Raw genomic sequence first — 21,795 nt, forward strand, 5'->3', positions numbered from 1 at the left:
CTCCATCCCCTTTATTTTGTAGATGAGCACCTAAGGTCCAGAAAGGATAGTGACCTGCCTGGGGCTGCCTAATTATTTGGGGCAGGCTTTGAACCAAGGTCTTTCAGAATCAAAGTGTAGTGCTCCAATGACTATACAGTGCTTCCCCACATCACACAATTTATTGCCATTCTCACCCATACGTTTCCTCTGCACATGCAAGCATTTTCCTGCCTAGTGATGTTAGGCTCCATGAAAAGTCGTCCTTGAGCTAAATGACATTGTGGTTCCTAGCAATCCAATTCAACCAACATTTATTAAGCACCTACTATGATCCAGCCAGTGATACTAGTCACTGAACAAAAGGAAAACAATAAAATAAAGACAAAAACCAAACAGTCCCTGTCCTCAAGAAATTTACATTCTACTTAAGGGATACAACACACTCCTCCTCTAGATAAGTAAATACAAAATGGTATGTAGTAATTTCAAAATGAAGAGGGTATTAACAATGAAATTATTAATTAGGAAAGACTTGTGAAGGAGGCAGTATTTGAATAATGCTCAAAAGAAAGCTAGAGATTTAAAGAGATGGAGGTGAAGAGTGAGTGCCTTCCAGGCCTGGGGAACAGCTCATACAAAAGCATGGAGAAGAGTGATGGAATATGTGTAGTGTATGTACTGGAACAGAGAAAGTGTGGAAGGAGAAGAATATGAAATAACATTGGAAAAGAAGGCGGGAGCCATATTGTAAAGGGTATATACCAGGCTGAGGATTTTGTGTTTTATATCAGCAGCAAATTTTATGCCATAAAGATTTTTGAAGGGAGTAGGTATTGACATGGTTAGATCTATGTTTTAAGAATAGGAATTTGGGGGGCAGCTAGGTGGCACAGTGGATAGAGCACTGACCCTGGAGTCAGGAGGACCTGAGTTCAAATTCAGTCTCAGACCAGATGCTTGACACTTACTAGCTGTGTGACCCTGGGCAACTCACTTAACCCCAATTTCCTTACCCCCCCCCAAAAAAAGAATAGGAATTTGCCATCTTTTTGGGAAGTGGATAAGAGATAGGAGAGACTGGATTCAGGGAGATGAATTAGCAGGCTATTGCTGAGGGCATTTTACATACACATTTACATATTTACAAATACATACATATTTGCATAGAGCAAAGGTGATGGATGCAAAAATAGAATTTGTATGACTTGGCAACTGATAAGTTATGCAGGATGAGAGATAAGTTATGCAGGATGAGAGAAGGCGAAGGGTTAAGGATGCTTCCAAGGATGTGACCTTGGGTGATCAAAACAATGGTCATTTAAAATAGGAAAGTTGGAGGAACACATATGGTTTTGAAAATGTTGAGTTTAAGGATGCCTCTGGGATGGACATCCAAGTGAAGATTACTTGCAGGCAATTAGTTGGTGATGTAGCAGTAATATTCAGGGTAGAAGTTAGGGTGAGGCTTGGGACTCCTCTGCATAGAGATGATAATTGAACACATAGTTCAATTGATGAGATCACCAACTGAGAGAGGAGAGAGGGAAGGATTGACCTTTGGCAGATGCCAAGGATGGCCCAGCAAAGGAGGCTGAGGACAAACTGTCAGTGACCTAGGAAGGAGAGAGTCCCAGAGGAGGGGCTGGCCAAGAGTCAAAAGCTTTAAAGAAGTCATGTCCAATGAGATCTGAGAGACTGTCTCGAATTCCTAAGAAAAATCTTAGGATTTGGCTGACCGTAATGGTGATTTCATGACATCATGATAGGGGCTGAAGACACTGTATTGATGAGGTTACTAAGAAATTATGTTTTTTAGAGCAGTGGTATGTAGGGCGTTCCTGGCTTCTGCCTAATATCTCTTAAACCCTAAGACTAAGGAAAGATGAATATTTTCAAGGATTACTTACCAGGGCCATAACCACAGTGGGGTACATGGTACTCCACTGGGGGACACCTAGGTCTCAGTAATACTCTTGAGTGTGGCTCAAGACAGATTAAAGTACAATTGGGAAATATTTATCAAAATAAATAAAAGGATAATAAGTCCTCCTCTACACAGTGGGGAGGAAACCACCCAGATGCAAGGTGGATCTTCCATGGCTTTGGTGTTTCTGGAGGGATGTTGTACACTCTGAAGCCTGGGACCTACCTAGGCTGAGCCACACCCAGTTCAAGCAAGTCCTGGAGGGTAAGAGGGAGAGGGGGTAATTGCCTACCTCTGAACTGTTATGTGTCCCACAACTAATTCTGGAGAGGCAGCATGGCATGTTGATTCCAGAGGGCTCTCACTGGAGTTAGGGAAGCTAGTTCGGGTCCTGCCTCTGACAAATACTATCTGCATGGCTATGGACAAGTCACTGAACCTCTCTGTCCTTCCTAATGTTACAAATGGAGAGGAAAATGGAAAGTGCTCTGGGTCCCCGGTTAGAAGACCTCACTTCAGATCCCACACCTGCTACTTGCTGTCTGTATGACCCTGGGCAAATCACTTCATCTCCCGGGGTTTCAGTTTCCTCATCAGTAAAATGAAGGGATGGTATTGGATAGTTTCTAAGATAAACTTTTAGCTCTAGATGTATGATTCTATGGTCTATATCAGTAAAGAGAGTTTCCACAGTTTCCTAACAGGTACTAAACCATCCCTCCCAAAGCCTTCAAACACCCCAATTATTTCAGAAGCCCAGTTAGCACAAAATTTCTAGCAACTTCTTTCCATAGAAAAGCACTTTTCAGTCATTTCTGACTCTTTGTGACCTCATTTGGCCTTTTCTTGGCAAAGATGCTGAAGTGGTTTGCCATTTCCTTCTCCAGCTCATTTTTACAATGAGGAAACTGAGGCAAGCAAGGTTAAGTGACTTGCCCAGGGTCACATAGCTAGTAAGTGTCTGAGGCCAGATTTGAACTCAGGAAAATGAGTCTTCTGACTCCAGGCTCAACACTCGATACACAGGGTCACCTAGCTACCTGTTGTACAGGGTTACTAATTTGCCTGCAACAGCTAAGTGTTGCCTCAAAGGGTGTTCATTGTTCTACTGAAGAGGTATCAGATATGAAGCTCTCAGCCCTGTGCAGTCTGCAACACTTACAATGAAATTGGAAAATATTTAACAAAATAGAGATATGTTTTTTAGACAAAGTCATTATGTGGCCCTCAGCCCTTTAGTATGATTACTGCCCCCAGTTTCTATTTGAGTTTGACCTCACTACCCTAAGGAATTGGGGGGGGGGAGTACCTATAGGCACACGGGCTTCTAAAGGACATCAGTAGGAATGCCAGGAACACGCAACTTCACTAGACTGGTGCTCACCCAACTTACAAAAGCACAAATTATTTTCTGATGATGGGAGGAAGTATGGCACAGTAGAAAGGGCACCGAATTGGAATGAGAGGGTCTGGGTTCAGATCCTGTCTCTACTACTTGCTACCCTTGTTAAAGTCACTCTTGTACCTTAGTTTCCTCTTTAAAATGGAGGACTTGAATTAGGTGGTCTCTGGGGTCCCTTCCAGGTCTAGATCTCAAAATCTATCATCCTCTGATGTTTGAGGGACCTCCCCCCAGAAAGCATAGATATGAGATGGCAAACGTGAAGATGAGGAAAAATGGAGAGCACAAGTATTAGCCTGTAACCTAGGACTTCATCATGAAAAGTCTCAGAGTTGGTTTTGCCTTTTTGCTTTTGTAATTTCAACACATACAAAGTAGGTGCTTTGTCCATAATAGGAACTAATTGTTTATTTGATTGGTTAATTATGATAGTACCATTTGGTCCGCCACAGTTGGTGCTTTCTATATGTATAAAATTCTGGTGCATAATTTGTAACTATGTGTCCCCAACAGACAGAGAAGAGAGATCGAGATAATGATAGCGATGACGTGGAGAGTAACTTGTTACTTCCTGCTGGGATTGCCCTTCGGTGGGTCACTTTTGTCCTGAAAATTTACAGAGCTGAGGATATTCCTCAGAGTAAGTACTCACTAAATCTTGCCATTGAGATTGTGGAGCAGTAATCTATATAATAAATATAGGCTGTTTTTAATAGGACCTGTGTTAAACACACACACACACACACACACACACACACACACACACACACACACACAGCTTTTACCTTCGAGCTAGCCACAGAACTTTGAGCAAGTCATTTCACCTTTGCAGTCGGTTTCCTCCTTTGAAAAATGGGAGGAGGGGAAAGGTGGAGGAGAGAGCAAGGAGTCCAATAAGGCAGTGAGGCATGATGGGAAGACTGATGGACTCAGAGTCAGACCCAGTCCACGGTTCTGGTAGTCCCTACTAACCACACTACAGTGGCCAAATCATGAACTTCTGAGTCATTTTTATCATCTGTAAAATGGAGACAATGGTACCTGCCTTGCTCACCACCCAAACTTTTATGAAGAAAGCTCTACAATCTCGTGAGTGTAGAAGAAAGATGAGCCTCCAGTATTACCAACTCCTCCAATAAAATTCAGATCCAGACACAATGCAGTTCCTCCAAGAGCATGTTCATTTAGTCACTGGAAAAGCACCCCACATTCAAAATTCAGATAGCTTTATTAATGCCTATAGATGGTTTAAGGTTTGTGTGATTCTTAGCTTTCCCCACATCCTTATTAATTTTTCATATTTAAATGTTTCCTCTGGTTTCTATTGAAGGGGGCCACAGGAGTGAGGGCCATTTTGTATTTATTTTGGGGTTTCCTGGGTTGCCATGGCCAAAAAATTCACCGAAGGGTAAGCTTATCAGTAATGAGCCTCTTCTCATTGAGCTTAGGCTGATCCTCAGAGAGCAGACCATCAGTTGCTGGGATGGCACTCAAAGCCTTTCCATTTTGGCTGGAGCCTGACAAAGTTTAATCAACTGGTCTAGCCTTCCAGAACTTAGGGCTGCCTCCATGTCACAATGAGGCATCAGAATCAGACTTCTAACTAAAAGAGTTCAATTGTGTAGACAAATCTCTTTGCTCTTGAAACATTTACAAAAACAGAAAGAAAAGCAATATCGTTAATACAAAATTGAGCTTCTTCACTGAAGCATGGAGAATATGTTTGAGGCCAGAAGGATCATTCCAGTTTCTGGCACTTGGATTTGTGAATGTTTAGCATAAAAAATTCCTACTTAAAAGTACTCTGTCCATTAAACCCACATTGTTATTTATGACATAAATAACAGCAGCCAGAAGACGAAGTCACCTTGTTAGCTTGCTTCCTGAAGAAATCTGGTTTGGGAGGGGTAATTGTCTCCCTCTGCAATCAATTTGGGGTTATTGATCATCCTATAAAGAATAGACATGTAGTATATTCGAACTTTTCTTAAAAAGACATTTGGTTTCCTGGGACTGGGACTGCTCCCAGACAATTGGCTGGCTGAGACTCAGTGGGATGGCTTTTGCACTAACCTGTAAAGGAGAATAAAAGGTCATTTTTGGCTTTTTTTCCCTCCTTGTCACCCTTTCTCTTGCATCTTTCTTTTAGAGAACTTATTCTCCAGAAGGAATTAATGGCAGCTTATAGCAGTGGCACAGAGGTAGAGTAGCCCCACTAGAATTTTGGGGGAAGATTGGGGTTCCTGGTATCATGGGTTACCCTGACATGCTCCAGCCCATATAACCATAGCCTCTCTGCTCTAAACTTCAGAAGGACTTTCTTAATTCAAGACAGTTCTCTTGTGTGTGTATGTGTGTGTGTGGGGGGAGTCTTAACTACATAAATTAAATATTCTGCAATTGGTAACTGTCTCGTCCTGTTTGATTTAGGAAGTCTGATTTAGGGTGAGTATTCAGTCATTCAGTCGTGTCTGACTCTTTGTGAACTGCTCCTCCCTGGGGGACCTAGCCCACCAGGGCCTTGTCCATGGAGTTTTCTTGGCAAAAATATTGGAGTGATTTGTCATTTCCTTCTGTAGTGGATCACCTTTTGTCAGAACTCTCCACTATAACTGGTCTGCCTTGAGTAACCCTGCACAGCAGAGTTCATAATTTCATTGAGCTACCCTCTGCCATGACAAGGCAGTGATCCAAAAGGGGATACATATATGTAATTTCAAACTGATTAAATATGGTGAGCTTTAAAACTTTTAAACGTATTTAAGTTTGAATAACCACCTATATAGACATACAAAAGAGGAACAAAATCTTACATGAACCCCTTGGGATTTTTTGTATTTAGTGATTTTATTGTATTGCATTTTTGAAATTTTTAATTACTTTTCAAAAAATTTTCTGTCACAGTCATTTCCCAATATATTGCTTTGCTCCCATGGGACCTTTCTCTGTGCTTCCTTCCCCAACCCCCCAAAAGTGAAACAGTGAAGCAAAACCAAAAGACAAAGGCACCATGTCTCACAACATATGCAACACTTGTATCTGTAGTCATCCACATCTCTACCAACAGGAAAGTATATTTTCCTCTCCTTTTCTCTGAGATCAAAATTGGTTATTTCACTTAATTGGAGATCAGTTGCTCTTTAATGTTTTAACTCACATTGTAGTCATTATAGACATTGTTCTCTTGGTGCTGCTTACTTTACTCTGAATCTGTTCAAAGAAGTCTCCTCATATTTCTTTGAATTCCTAATTTTCATCATTTCTTACAGAGCAATGATATTCCATTATAATTGTTCAGCCATTGCCCAATCAAAGCATACTCACATTTTTCCACTTCTTTTTTCTTTTTTTGCTATCACAGAGAGCTGTTACAAAACCTTCGGAATTTAACAAAATAGAACCAAACAAGTTAGCAACAAATAAGACATGTATCTTCTCTGTATCCCTTTTCAAGTCAGCCAGAAGTGCTGCTTTACTATTCTTTCCTTCTTTTAGAAAAAAAATATACATAGTTAAAATAAATACGAATACAGCTGCAGTGCTGCTGATCTTACCTCATCTCACTTCATGTCGGTGTACTCATGTTTTCTTCATTCTTATCTATTAGGTATCATATCACAATAATATTCCTCCACTTTTTTTTAGAGGAGGTGAGGAAGGATTGGACCTCTGATTTCACTAGTGTTGTGAACTTCCAGTGTAGAAAATTCTCTAATACAGATTGGCAACTCATGTTAATATCATCAGAGCCTAGATTTAGAGCCAGAAAGGACCTCTGAGGTCACATAGTCCAGTTCCATTTTACAGAGGAAGAAGCCTACACCCAGACAAGTAAAGCTCAAAGTCATACAGCAGTAAGTGGATCCATCCTTGCCAGGCACAGTTGTATAGGTGATAAAAAGCAGAACTGAGTTTCAAACTGAGGTTCTCTAGACTCCAAATTTGGCCCCTATTTCACCATGTCACATTGTAATTGATGGTCCTGCATGACTGCTTGGGTACACTGAGAGGTTAAATAACTTGCTAGTAGTCATTCAACTAATATTTAACCAAGACAAGCCTTGAACCCAGATCTTTCTGACTCTGAGATCAGTCCTCTATCATGTTGCTTTTCATTCTATTTCATTAACATGCCATAATATACTCAGCCATTCTTTAATCACTGGATATGTAGGTTGTTTTTAGCTTTTCATATGATAAATAAGTCTATCAAATAAATATTTCTATGCAACTATGAATGATTTTGTCTAGATAGTACAGATGGTTTTTATATTTTTAGGATGAATGTCCTAGTCATAGAAATATACTGGATCCATAAGTATCCTCATTTTTGTGCTTCGTTATTTGTTGCCAGATAGTTATCCAAAATGTTTGTAACATGCAACTAGGGGACATGATGAATAGAGCCCCGGACTTGGAGTTGGGAAGATCTGAGGTGAGATCCAGCCTCAGTCACTTACTGGCTGTATGACTCTGGATAAGTCACTTAACAGCTGTCTGCCTCAGTTTCCTCATCTGTAAAATGGAGATAATGATAGTAGTTGTTGTGGGGATCAAACAAAAAAAAATGTAAAGCCTTTTTTAAACCAGGAAGTGCTATACAAATGCTAGCTATTATTGTTATTATTACCATTACTATTATTATCATTATGATGGTGATGATGATTATAGTCCCTTCCTCAACAATGTATTGAGTGCCAATTCCCATGCAGCTCTTCCCATGTTAAGTTTTCATTCTTGCCATTTTGGTCAGGTTTATGTAAAATATGAATTTTATGTCCTCTTCTACAGAAAGCTGGCCACCAAACCCATAAGTGGGACTGTGACTACCTTATTTTAACGTTGTTATAAAAACCAGAAGTCTACTTATATCATACTTTTTCTAGGAACATAACCTAGCTTAAGTCCAAGGATTTCCCGTGAATTAATTGTGGTGTTTCTGTTCCACAGTTTCGATGTTTAATAAATCATTGGTCTGGGACATTTCTAACAATTGACCCTAACTTCTTTTCCAAATTGATACCTGTAATTTCCCTTGATTTGCCCAAGGTACCCCTATTATATAGACTCTTGATTAAGGCTAAAACCACTGTTAGAACCAGGAGCATGCTGGAACCAACTCTAACCAGAGTGTGAGCAGATCATTGAATTTTCAGTGTGAGCATTTACACCTTAGAAATTGGCAAACTGTACAAATTAGGACTTGATTTATCATTTTGTTGATTTCTCTAGACCTAAGAAAGTGATGGAGAAAATGTTAATAACACAAATTAAACTTAAAAGTGCATCCAGTCTATACTTTCCTGCTTGTGAGCCAGATGTTAAACATTTACCAACACCCTCCTGTACGTTCCCAACTCTTGCAGCTTCTAAATTTTCCTGCATTCATTCAAGGCATATTTGTTTTTAATTTCTACACTTTTAAGACCCGAATTACTATCTCCTGTCTATATTTTCATTTCTAGTGGATGATGCCTTCTCACAGACTGTCAAGGAAATATTTGGAGGCAATGTAGACAAGAAAAACTTAGTGGATCCATTTGTAGAAGTTTGTTTTGCTGGAAAAAAGGTGTGTATGGACACAATCTGAATAAGGATGCTTGTAGGAATAAATGTTTAAAACTATGTTTGCTACCTAAAGCTAATAGTTATACATCAGACAGATTTACTGCTCAACTGGACCCAGGAAGAACATTCTGATCCTTGGCAAATTTGACAAGTCTATGCCCTTATAACTGGTTAATTTCTCAGTTAGTTGGAAGATGGGCTAGGCTCAAGATAATCCCTTCCCCTGCCCTGCTCAGGGCCTAAGAACTTTCACCCCAAATCCTCACACCAGCCCCTGTGGTCATAAGGCTTTGGCGCAACCAAAAAAAAAATTCTTCCTTAGGTGAGAACCTCTACCATTGGGAGAAATGTGATCATTTCTTTTTGTTTCTAAGATGTTAAGAACTAAAGATAAGGTCCTGACAACATATAGTGATACACCTTACGTAAGTAGACCATGGTGTAGAGGTTAGTGAGCTGAAGCCAGGAAGACCTGTCTGGGTCTAGTCCTGTGCCTTTGACACATACTGGCTGTGTGACCCTGGGCAAGGCCCTTGATCTCTTGGTATCCTAGACAGCTCTCCAAGTCTACAAATGGCAGAGAAGATGCAGACCTGCGTTGGTAGAAGAAGTTTCTTCATGAGAAAGATCCCTATGCCAGTGAAATCACGGGTCCAGTCCCTATTCCCTACATTGTAAAGACCTGCCATCTCATGTAAATCTAAGCAATTTCTTATTTCTCTAGCAAACTTGGGCAGATTAAAGATCTGTAACTTCGTGTGTTGTTTTGTCTTGATCTGGGTTTTTAAAAAATATTTCTTATGACTATCCCATGAGAAATCTGATGGTTAAAAATCTATCAAGCAACAGGCCCAAGAAATGCTTGGTATAGAACAATGATGTGGAGCAATATAGGCTATTCATTGTATTTGATAAAATTCTCAGTTACGTAATATATAATTGATGAATGAACGACCATGTCTGTACATATTATGTTACCGTACTTCAGTGGAACTGAACCCACAAAATGATGGCGCCAGACAATGGATGCAACACTCTATTGTGGAAATTACAAACTTGAACTAATGTTGTTTATGTTGGTGATTTTTTCAGGTTTCCACAAACATAATAGAGAAAAATGCAAATCCAGAGTGGAATCAAATTGTCAACCTTCAAATCAAGGTTGAGTATTTCATCTCTTTGGGGAGACATTTTTTTTTAATGTCAAAATAACAATGTTAACAGTTATTGCCTGGGTTTAAAGATGACAATTTCTTCTCCTCTTCTTAACAGTTTCCTTCAATGTGTGAAAAAATAAAGTTAACGGTATATGACTGGTGAGTTAAAACTTCTGATTGGTTTCTATCTCAATCTAAAAGAAAAAATAATAATTTCAATTGGAGCCGTTCCTCTCCCAAATTTTCCTCGAGAACTTGGTCTGAATCTTTTTGGCCTCCATCACACCTAGTCTAGTCATTCTCTTTCCTGCCCACTCCCTCTGTCCCCTAGAGTGTAAGCTCCATGAGGCCAGGAACTATTTAATTTTTGTCTTTGTGCCTCCACACATGGCACAATTTCTGGCACATAATAGGCTCATAATAGATATTTACTTATTGATATTTATCTGTGTACATAAGACATTTGAAAATATTTTTTATCTTTTTTATTCCCAGTGCCTAGAGACAGGTGCTTTAAAGTAAGTAATCAAGACTTAATAAATACAAAGAAGGAAGGGAGGGAGGGAGAGAGATGTTAATTAGTAATACAGAGAGGCATTGAGAGGCAATCTAATGCTATGAATACAGAGCTGGGTGAATTAAGTAGAACTTGATTCAAGGCCTTCCTCTGCCACATTGGCTGAGAGATACTGGGCAAGTCATTTAACTTTGCTTAGCCCTTAGACATCTCTCTGCGATCCTCCATTGCTGGAAAAGGACTGATTTGCATTGATAGAGAGGATTTCTTCCCCAGGAGTTTCCTAAACTGATAAAACCGCAGATCTGGATTCTACTTCCCCTCTTCCTTCCTCCCCACCTTGAAAAGGGGAACCCGGGGTGAAATAACTAATCACAGGATCTTGCTCTCTTGTTAAGAATACAACCCAAAGCAAAGCAGAAGTGTTGGTGTTGGGAGTGAAAAGGAACCTTCCCTCTGCCTGTATCTTTGGGCTTACTGTGAAGAGACTGCTTAGCCCAGATCTCTCTATTATAACAAACCAACTTTCTCATGGGAATTGAGCCAAAAAGAGGCCAATGTTGATTACGCAGCTAATTGAGACAACAGTGAGTTGCTGCCCAATTGGAAGTGCTGTAACAAAGCTCCTTTACTAGAAATTGTGTTCACTGCTGGGGGGAGGGGCAGGGTATGCAGTTAATTATTTTATTTCTCTGGCTTATGATACTTTTATGTTTGGAAAGACACTCTTTCTTTGCCCTTCTGGAACTTTGCCAGTTGGGTGTATCCAGGTTGGGGGAAGTGAGATGGGTCCAATGTCCACACAAATTGTATAGTGAACCTATAGAAAGTAATTATGAACCAGAGAAATGCCTTAAGACAAAAACTCAATTTAATTCTGTTCAGTTCAATTCAATTCAACAAACATTTATTAAATACCTGCTATGTGTAAGGCATTGAGGATACAAAAAAACATGACACAGGGCCTGCTTTTGAGGAGCATAAAATCTAAAGAGAGAGAAAGGGGATGGGATAAATGTAGAGGAGGATTAGGTATGAAGAAGGTGGGAGGGAAGAGGGCAGTCAAAATGTTCATTCCAGTAGCACCCATGCAATCAATAGCAATCCATCATCATCCAGAAGAGCTCCAGAGACCCAGGGGTCCTCCAGGATGCATCTTTGGTCCAGTCGGCTCAGGAGACAGACTCTATCTCTTGACCAATATAGAGAGTTTGCTTCTGGCCCAAATTTATCCTGAAGATATATATGGCCCTGAGAAGATAGGTTGATTCTGATCATATTTGGCCCCTCCAAGACCTGGCCTTGAAACCACACCATTTAATTAAGGGATTACCTGGAACTTGATCCTCAGATGCATGCCGTACAGAAAGGATTCAATGAATAGGTCACAGGAGGATATCCCCTGTAAGAACCCCAAAGGCTGGTCTAGTTGTCCTCCCTGATATGCAGAAGAGAATTGAACCCAATGCTCAGTGCATGGAGATTATAATCATCTTGCTCATGCAAGTTGGGTCTGATTCTTCCTCAGTCACCAAGGAAAGAATTTACATGAATGAGTGAGACTATTTATAACTCCCATGGGTATCCTCAGAAAAACATGTCTCCAGGTGGAGGAAAGGAATTGTGCGGAGCTGTGATGGTTGGCCACTCCAACGACTGACCATTACATAGGGTATGATTGCCAATTCTTTGGGATACGCAGAGAAGACACACAAAGCCATATATACTTGAAATATGCACTTTGGTCCATCTCAAAGCCACCTCTGAGGAGAGCTCCTGGTAGACCACACTATGCTCAGAAATGCAGACGTGTCAGGGAAGACTGTGCCTTCCTCTCATGGGTGGGGCCTTAGCTCACTCACCACAGATGTAAGAGGATTATTGAGCTTACTCTAGTTGAATCATCCTGATGATGCATGTAATTCCCACATCACCAAATGAACCCAATAAAAATTCTGCTTTAGAAAAAATTATATAGACCCTAATGCGTTTGTCTCACTGCCTGAGAGGAAGGAGATATAGCTTGAAATTCTTATTAATTTCCAAACTTCTTCATGGCAGGGATTATTTAATCTTTTGTCTTTGTATTCCCAGTACCTAGCACAATACCTGGCCCTCAGTAAGGGCTTCATAAATACTTATTGATTGCTTAATTTACCGATCCTAGCTTCTATCTGCATAGGACAATGCATTCATCTCTTCTTTCTTGCAGGGACCGCCTTACCAAGAATGATGTAGTAGGAACAACCTATCTGTATCTCTCTAAAATTGCTGCATCAGGTGGGGAAGTTGAAGGTAAGTCACCCAGCCTATGTTCAAGTGAGAAGATACAAAGACCTCAGACTTGAACATTTTGAAATAGACCAGTATAGATGGGGACCAAGTCTGAAAAACAAAATATAGTCAATTCAGTGAACCATTTTAGTAATGTTGTGGTTATGACTCAGCAATGCAGTTAATTCACAGATAATCACAGCAGCTCAAACTATCTGTGGGGTTGAGTCTCCCACCCACTGTTTATGCATGCATCTTGATGGACCAGTTCTCACAGAGGAGTCTTTCTAACTAACAGGTGTCAGCTATCCATGGGTATCATGATGAAGACGTGGAAAGTCTGAACATAAAACAACCATTTGGGGGATGGAGGCTTTGTCCACTTCTCATTTTAACAATGTTGTATTAAAAGGCAGGGTATTATAAGTAAGCCTGGGTCAACTAATGATAATAGGTTACATATCCATCTCTCCTTTGGATATAGAGTTAACATTTGGTGCCAGACCCTTGGCTTCAAGTTAGGTTTTTGAAATAAGAGTTTCTTAAGACAACTTACAAAGCATAAATGACCCATGATTCTTTAATGCTCTTTTATAAGACTGAATGTCTAGGACAGAGGTAGATTAATGCATCAAGAAAAAAGGGACAGGGACCTTGGATTCCTCCAGATCTAAGTGGCCTTGAGACTGCATTTTGTTTTGTAAGTTGCACTGTAACAATGATTGATTGGAGGGTTTGTGGAGATCAGTGCTGGCCATGAAGTTAACTTCATGGCCCATCTATTATTTATTAGCCCTAGGCCTGGAATAAATCCCAAATTATAGATTTTAGAACCAATGAGAAGGCTGACAACCTTGTAAAACCTTTCAATACATGTACCTGTGGCCTTCTCTTATGACCCAGATGGCTCATTAGTGTTTTCTGTCTCTCACTTTGTTAAATTGATTACTATTGTGATAATTATGTTATCAACAATAACAGCTAAGATTTACAGAGCACATGAAGATTTACACAGTGCTTTGCAAATACTATTTCATTAGCTCCTCATAAGAACCCTATAAGGTAGGTGCTATTATTATCCCCATTTTATAGACAAGGAAACAGAGGCCAAGAAAAGTTAAGTCACTTGCTTAGTCTAGGACAGAATTCAGTTGCAGGTCTTCCTGATTCCCACTCTAACACTCTATCTACTAGGCCACCTAGCTGCCTGAAAGGGACAGGTATCCTAGACTTTCCCAGATTTGAGGTTCTCTGAGGCTCTATTTCATATTACAAATCACACTGCAATAAGAACTGTAGGTAAGCCCTTACTGCGGGACAAAAATATGTTTGAGATCAAATATTACAAGGTGATGGAAATGAGAGCCAGTGTGTCATAGTACATAGAGATCCAGCCACGAAGTCAGGAAGAGACGGGTTCATGTTCTACCCTTTATACACCCTGGCTGCATGACTTTCACAAATCTCTGAATCTCTCAGTGCTACAGTGAGCCCTCTGAGACTAAAAGTTTCAGAACAGTTACTAATCAGCATTAGTAGAGGGAGTTTACTCTCTGATTTTCCTACTTGGAAACATTTTCTTTGTGCAGAAATAGCCATAGACCCTAACCAGGGCCTCAGATCCTAGGTCGCTGACCCCGAAGCAGTCAAGCATAGGACAAAAGATTTTTAATAAAAATGTAAAGTATTACACTACCCCCTCCCCAACATGACCCACTCCAGGCTCCTGATGGTCACTTCTTTTGGATATATCTTTGTTTGATGCTGGTTCAAAGTAGGAAATCTTGTGGAGGATTTTCAAAGGAAGGGGACAAAAGTTTCTTAGTTTTTTTTAACCTCGTCTGCCAGATTGGTGTAAAACAGGGTAGCAATCTTTGCTTTGGGGTCTGAATTTGAGTTAACTTCAATGTTGCTAAACCATCTGCTTAATAAATTAACTTCTTCGATGTTCCATAATACCTGTGTTTCTCTTGTTGTTTAACCAGTCATATTTTTACAATATAGATTCTTCACCTTCGGGAGCTTGGGCTGCATCATCTACAGGTTTCATGTTTTGTGACTTATGCCCTCCACTGCCCAGACTATCCTTTATTGTTTATCATCCAAAATACATTCATTTTTAAAATGGAAGTTTCCATTTTGTCCTTCCCCAAATGGTTTTGGCAGTGGAATCATCTCCATGTTACTCGTGCATGACAGTGCTGCAGAGCTGTGCTTGGCAATGAACCTGCTTATGTGATGCTAGACCTCCCACAATTCCCTCCTCTATTTTAGATGCTCCTTGTACTGTTCGCCTGCCCTGTGATTAATGTCTCGTGAGATTGTTCAATTGTTTTATAATCTGTGCTCTTTTTGTGCTCACTGGCTACAGAGATGTGGATGCCAAGGTCAGTGGTTCTGGAATTGGAAGTCATTTTTTTTTTTTCACTTAAGCCCAAGACATCGATTTCATTGATTTTTTTTTCCATCTGGTTGGAAGATGCAAACTGTTTTCATGCTTGGCCACCAAAGTGCAAAAATGTGTAATTTAATACAAGCAGACTTGAGTGAATCAAAAGCAGAAAGTCTATTTGAGTCCCCTCTAACGTCAATGTTTTAATAATTGGTTTTTTAAAAATATTGGTCAGCAGTATTAATTAGGAACACAACGATGTTAATTGAAGAGAATTCTCTTTCCCCTCTACCATCCCTCCCCCCAACTCCATGGTGCTAGAAAGCCACTAAGGGTTGACTCAGGATGGATATAATTTCTTCCCTCTCACTTTAGAAGGAAAACAGAGGAGGGAAGGCTCTGGTTGGTGGCTGTCTTGCTCGTACGCAGCTCCGATGCTCAGCCCTCAAAGGGGCCATGTCAAGAGCTAGACAGCGGTGGGTTCTGTGACTTTATGCTCAGTGATGGCCCATGAGGATCAAATTTGGACCTTCCTGATTAATATAGAAGGCAGGTAGGTGGCACAGTGGATAGAGCAGTGGGCCTAGAGTCAGAAAGACTCATATCCCTGAGTCCAAATCTGGCCTCAGACACTTACCAGTTGTATGACCCTGGGCAAGTCACTTAACCCTGTTTGCCTAAGTTTCCTCATCTGTAAAATGAGCTGGAGAAGGAAATGGCAAACCACCAGTATCTTTGCCAAGAAAACCCTAAATGGGGTCACAAAAATTTGGACATAACTGAAAAATGACTGAACAACAACAACAATTGATATAGAAACACTGAAGACTCAACAGATTTACAATTTGTCAATAAACCTTAAAAAAAGCCATGAAATGCATTGTAGGGGAGGGTTCTAATGATCCACAAGATGAATATGAGTCACCAATGTAAGATTATTGGGGGAAATCTAACATGGTATTGAGTTATATTAAAAAGTATAGGAAAGGCCAAGGACAGGGATATGACCCTTCCTCTACATTTTACATTTATCAGACTATGTATAGAGTATTGTGTCCAGTTTTGATCACCACATTTTAAAAGAGAATGTGGAAGAACTGGCAAGAGTTCAGGAAAGACTGAAAAAAATTGATTAAATCGATATAGGACTAAAAGGTCTAAAGCCCTGGTCTCTAGTCATAGTTTTGTCCCTTACTCACTGTGTGACCTTGAACAAGTCATTTGCCTATGTGATCCTCAGCTTTCTCATCTGTAGAATGGGGAGATTATATTCAATAATCCTGGAGGTTCCTTCTAGCTATGACTAAATGACAGATAAATCATTGGGGAATTCCCTGTGGCACAAAAAGGGTTAAGTGACTTACCCAAGGTGAGATAACTTTTAAGTGTTAATAATAATAATAGCTAACATTTATATAGTACTCACTATGTGCCCAGACACTGTGGTAAATGCTTTACAATTATCTCATTTGATCCTCACAATAACCCTGGGAGATAGGTGCTATTATTATCCCCATTTTATAGATGAGGAAACTGAGGCAAAGGTTAAGTGACTTGCCTAGAGTCACACAGCTAGTCAGTATTTGAGGCTAAATTTGAACTTAGGTCTTCCCCGTTCCAGGCCCAGTGCTCTATCCAAGAGGTCTATCCAGGTCTATCATTTACTTCAATTCAAAAAACATTTATTAAGCATCTCATATGTGCAAGGTGGTGTGCTTTATGCTGGGGATATAAAGCAGAAATTGAATTCTTCTGGGAGAGAGTCTATAATTCTGTATCAAAAGAGGTAATTTGAGAAAAGTTTGGGGGACTTAAGGTTATTTAGTGTAGAGAAGGCTGAGAGGTAATAATTACTATTGTATTAGACCTAACTATGCAATAATGTAAAGAGAAACTAATGTGACTAATGTTTTAGCAAATACACCAGAAATTAACTCATTACCTAATCACAGGGTAGTGAATAATTTGTCTGCAGCAACTCTGGAAGACCATCCATTAAGTTACAGAGGGTAAGCTGCCTTAATGGATGGAGTGTCCACACTGATGAAATTAGGAATCCTGGAACTATTATAGCTCCAAGACATATTTCTGAATGAGTATTTCCCTTTGAAGTTGCCACTTTGGGAGACCATGCAATTATCCTTAAGATATTACTCGACTTGATAACCCATCTTATCCACCTTCCTAAGTGAAATCTATCCCTTCAAAAGTAAAGCCTGGCAATCACTAAGAGATTTGGGAGAATGTGTCACAGGTTTTAAAGAGTTCTTAAGGAGCTCAAAAAGGAGCTTATTCTAAAATATTTTGAGCTCTAGAACCATCTTTGGAATAAGTGTATAACCTCCCAAGGTGACTGTTTTGATGGATAAGGCTTCCTTGGATGTTAAAGTCCCATTGCCTAGAAGGTTGCATTTTGCATAAAGTCCACAAAATAGCACAGTACCTGGTACATAACATATTCAATAGATGCTTGATTGAAAGGAATTGAACTGATGAAAACAAAATGGCCTTAAGGAGGGAAGAACATAAGGTGCCTCTATGTCCTGTATTTGTTTATTGTAAAATAGGGAAAGAAAATCGAAGCCTATGAGGTACTTACCCAGCAAATCCTCCATGCATTATTTCATGGAGTATGTCTATATTTCTGCTGAGTATGTCTATATTTTGGTAGCAGGTATATGCAGTAGCAGTGGCCCTCCTGTTTGGATACTTTATTCATTTATTTTCATCTTTTGTTCTTATTTTTATCTTCAATGGCTTCATCATTTTACTTTTATAAACTCTGTGTGTGTTTGTGTGTGTGTGTGTGATGAAAATCACTTTCTGAGGGGCAGCTAAGTGGTGCAGTGGATAGAGTACCAGCCCTGGAGTCAGGAGGACATGAGTTCAAATCTGGCCTCAGACACATAACACTCACTAGGTGTGCACATCTGGGCAAGTTACTTAACACCAATTGTCCACACACACACGCACACACACGCACACACATGTACACAAACACACATACACACACACATACACAAAATCACTCTCTGGTGAAACTGTGGAATGTTAGATAAGTGTTATCCAACAGCTAAACATGGCCAGGCACTCTAGGCCATCACGAAGAACTACTTCTCCTCTTCATTCTTTGTCTCTCCTTTAAGCTTTTTTTTTCCCATCTCCTCTTTCTGTCTCTAGCAGAACACATTCTGAGAATTTTTATCAGTGAGCATAGGAATCTCTGCCCTCTACCTCTACCCACAAAAGCCCCAGGCACATTTATGAGTGCACTGCAGAGTGAAATGGTCTACATAGTGTTAGCTCTCAGTGTCCTTAAACCCATGAAAGATTGGTGATTTCATTGGCATAGAACCCTGAATTCCTTACCTTCACCACCCAGCTATGACTTCATAGTTAAGTCACAAGAAGCTACCTGAGGCATAAAAAGGGTCAACTCAAATATTGTGATGAGCAGCTTAGCCCTTCAGCCAGGATGCCAGGAGTCTTCTATGTCTGTGTTCTCTCACTGCTGACCCATTGTATTGTTTGGAGAGTATCGTGCACTGACTTATTTATTTCACTTTAAGATAGGAATTCACAGAATCTTCATGGAAAGACTTTAGAGGTCATCTAGGTCAACTTCCCATACAGTAAAGAATTCCTTCCAGAACATCTCCGATACTCTAAGTAGTTTTCTGGCTTCTGCTTAAACGTTCCCAAGGAGGGGAGGGTTCAATACCTTTAGGGAGCCCATTGCATTTTTGAACAATTGGAGAAGATACCAGATTCTACCTCCTTGTACCTACAGTCATTGTTAGGTTTTGACCTCTAAATAGAAAATACATCTACTCCTTGTTCCACATGGCAGCCCTTCAGGTATTTGAAATAATTGCCATGCCCTCACTTCCCCCAAGTCTTTACCTAATTAAGTTATGAGGTTTGTTTGATATCCAGAAAAGACAGTAATGGATGGTGATGTGCTGATTTAAAAAGGTTTTTAATCTAATCATAGAGAAAATATTGTAAACTAATAGGGTGGGTTACCATGTAAATCCATTAACCCTAAACAAGTAATTTTTACATAATTGTAACTAACTGTTTGTCTTTAAGTAACTGCTTAAGGCTGAATAATATTTCTTAGAAAGAATAAGATGAGTGTTCAACTTACTAAATTTCCTCACCAAATATAAATGTAATTATAGCTTTCATTCATTGTCAATGATATATGTAATACAATGTCATTTGTGAATTGGTACAAATATGATAAAGAACAATTTGAAAGCCTTCTTCCATTTAAATTCTTCCCTTCTTCCATTTAAATGAAATTTATAGGTCACAAGATTGGCATGTTTGAGTGGCAAACATAAGCAATTTATTCTTTTAGAGAAACTAGAAGACAAAACTGTTAGCATCATCATAAGTGCTTATAGTCTGTATTAATGAACTAATGCACCTGTGGAATAAAATAGCCTCACACCATTAACCAACAACTAACTTCTGGCAAAACCTAATAGATTAGAAACTCCAGTGTCTATGATCTAATGGTGATGTTTGCTTCTCAGGGAAAACAGGAGAAACAGAAGTGGGCTTTGTACCAACATTTGGACCTTGTTATCTAAATCTTTATGGAAGTCCGAGAGAATACACTGGATTCCCAGATCCATATGATGACTTGAATTCTGGAAAGGTTGGTCTCCAATTAAGTGAATGCTTTTAACATTTGACTGATGGCAATGATTTCTAACTATGATACAATTGCTATGACCAGCCCTTATATTTAGGGGAAGCTGCATAAAATGCAACTCAAATCCCACTTTGCCTCCTTCCCTCCAATCCATTTACCTGACTGGGTGATGGGGAAATAGAACTCTTTTTCTCCTTTGCCAAAGCACTTAGATTCTTACTATAATTGTTTAAGGTAAAATAGTTCCCAACTCGAGACTGTTAGTTCTATTGGAGGACATTTATTCCTTTCCCTTAAAGCACAGACTTTCCAAATAGCTTCTTTTAGAAGGCAAGTATCACTGAGATGGTTCATACCAAGTGATTGTCAACTACTCTTGTCTTAGAGTCAGAGAGTCATAGTCAACAAACATTTATTAAGCAACTACTGTGTGCCAGGCACTCCGCATAAAATGCAGAAAGGAATACAAAGAAAGGAATAAGATGATCCTTGTGCTCACATTCTAATGGGGGAGAAGATGCATAGAAAAGGAGCTGAAAAGGTATGTGGGGTGGGGGACGCAGGTTACATGGTTCAGGGGCATGATAAAGTCGTTCATCCAGGGTAGGACATGATCTCAGGAGGTGTGAGTTTCTGAGTTAATTTTATTTTGCAAACTGATGAGTTCTGGAATCGTGAAGTCCCTAGAAAGTTCCCTGAGTAGAAAAGGATGAGAATTCCCCTCTGACTGCCCTCCTTGAATGGCAGAGGATCAGGGAGGAATGTCCAGATGTTCATTTCCCACCCTCTCCAATCAGAAGAACGGAGGGGTTCCAGGGCCCAGGGGATCAAGGAGGTGGGAGCTTCTGAGTTGATTTCGTCTTGCAGAACAATGAGTCTTTGGAGATGATGAAGTCCAGGAAAGTAGCCCAGTGGGAAATGATGTCTTAGTTACATATCTAACACCCCATTAAAATGCTTTGCTCATTTCAGCCTGGAAGGGACCCTTAAGTCTCTCTTGAACCTTAGAGAGTTTACTCTGCAGGAAAAGTTATGACTAGAATCACAATTACTGCAAGCCTCCAGTTAATAAAATTCCTAGCATGTAGGTAGAGGTTGGGTTCTTTACCTAACTTTACCTTCCTATCAATCTCTATTTAACCTCTGACCTCTCTGTGGTTCAGGCAAAATTCAATGTTCTGGAAATATTTGGGTAATGAAACATTATAATTTGGGTAATGAAAAATTATAATACAGAATGAAAAAAGAGAAAAAAACATCAAATTAACCAACACATCAACCAAGTCTGACATTATCTACAGAGTTCCATACCACCAGTCCCCTACCTCTGCAAAGAAGCCAATGCTAAAATTCTTATGCAGGGAATTCTTGATGGACCTACTTCAAGACACTCTTTATTTGTTTTGTTTATTCGGTGACCTTGGGCAAGTCACTTAACCTCTAAGGGCTCTAGACAAAAATTGCAGGCCTTCATTGGTATCAAGGAATTCCTCATCTAGGAGCTCCCTTTATTAATTCGTTCCAGTCCCTGTCCCTAGCCTTTTTGGTGACTACAGAATTGAATATTTTTGATAAACTTCCAAGCCCATTTCCCCTATGAAATTTTTCTGTTAACTCCAGCCAATGCTTTCCTCTTTTCTTCAAAACTCTCCCTGATTATCTGTTTTATGTATTCTGGTCCTTGATTTGCAAAAGCTACCATATTGGACTTTGACTCTGCACTGAAGGAAGAAGGGAAAATCCATTGGCTATTTGTCCCTAGTTTCTTATACCTTTTGGAGGCTCCAATTAACACCCTCTCATCAGTTTCCCAGCTTATTCCCATGGAACTGCAATATGGTCTTTAGTCTGTTCCCATCTTTGAACTCATACAACTAAGGCTCCTTGAAGATTGTTTTATTTCTGTCTCTGTT

The 21,795-nt window shown here is 39.8% G+C and overlaps 1 protein-coding gene across 1 annotated transcript in view; it reads left to right on the forward strand.

Moving 5' to 3' along the window:
• Positions 1-21,795, forward strand: part of MYOF (myoferlin) — a 158,406-nt gene that overhangs the window by 70,010 nt on the left and 66,601 nt on the right. Inside the window, 7 exon segments of the mRNA XM_020964136.2 lie at positions 3,822-3,948; positions 8,774-8,877; positions 9,969-10,037; positions 10,149-10,192; positions 12,763-12,845; positions 14,829-14,867; positions 19,761-19,885. Coding sequence (XP_020819795.1) covers positions 3,822-3,948; positions 8,774-8,877; positions 9,969-10,037; positions 10,149-10,192; positions 12,763-12,845; positions 14,829-14,867; positions 19,761-19,885 — 591 coding nt within the window.

Source organism: Phascolarctos cinereus, unplaced genomic scaffold (genome assembly GCF_003287225.1).
Source record: "Phascolarctos cinereus isolate Bilbo 61053 unplaced genomic scaffold, phaCin_HiC Scaffold_3;HRSCAF=262, whole genome shotgun sequence".
In the NCBI taxonomy this organism is placed as follows: domain Eukaryota; kingdom Metazoa; phylum Chordata; class Mammalia; order Diprotodontia; family Phascolarctidae; genus Phascolarctos; species Phascolarctos cinereus.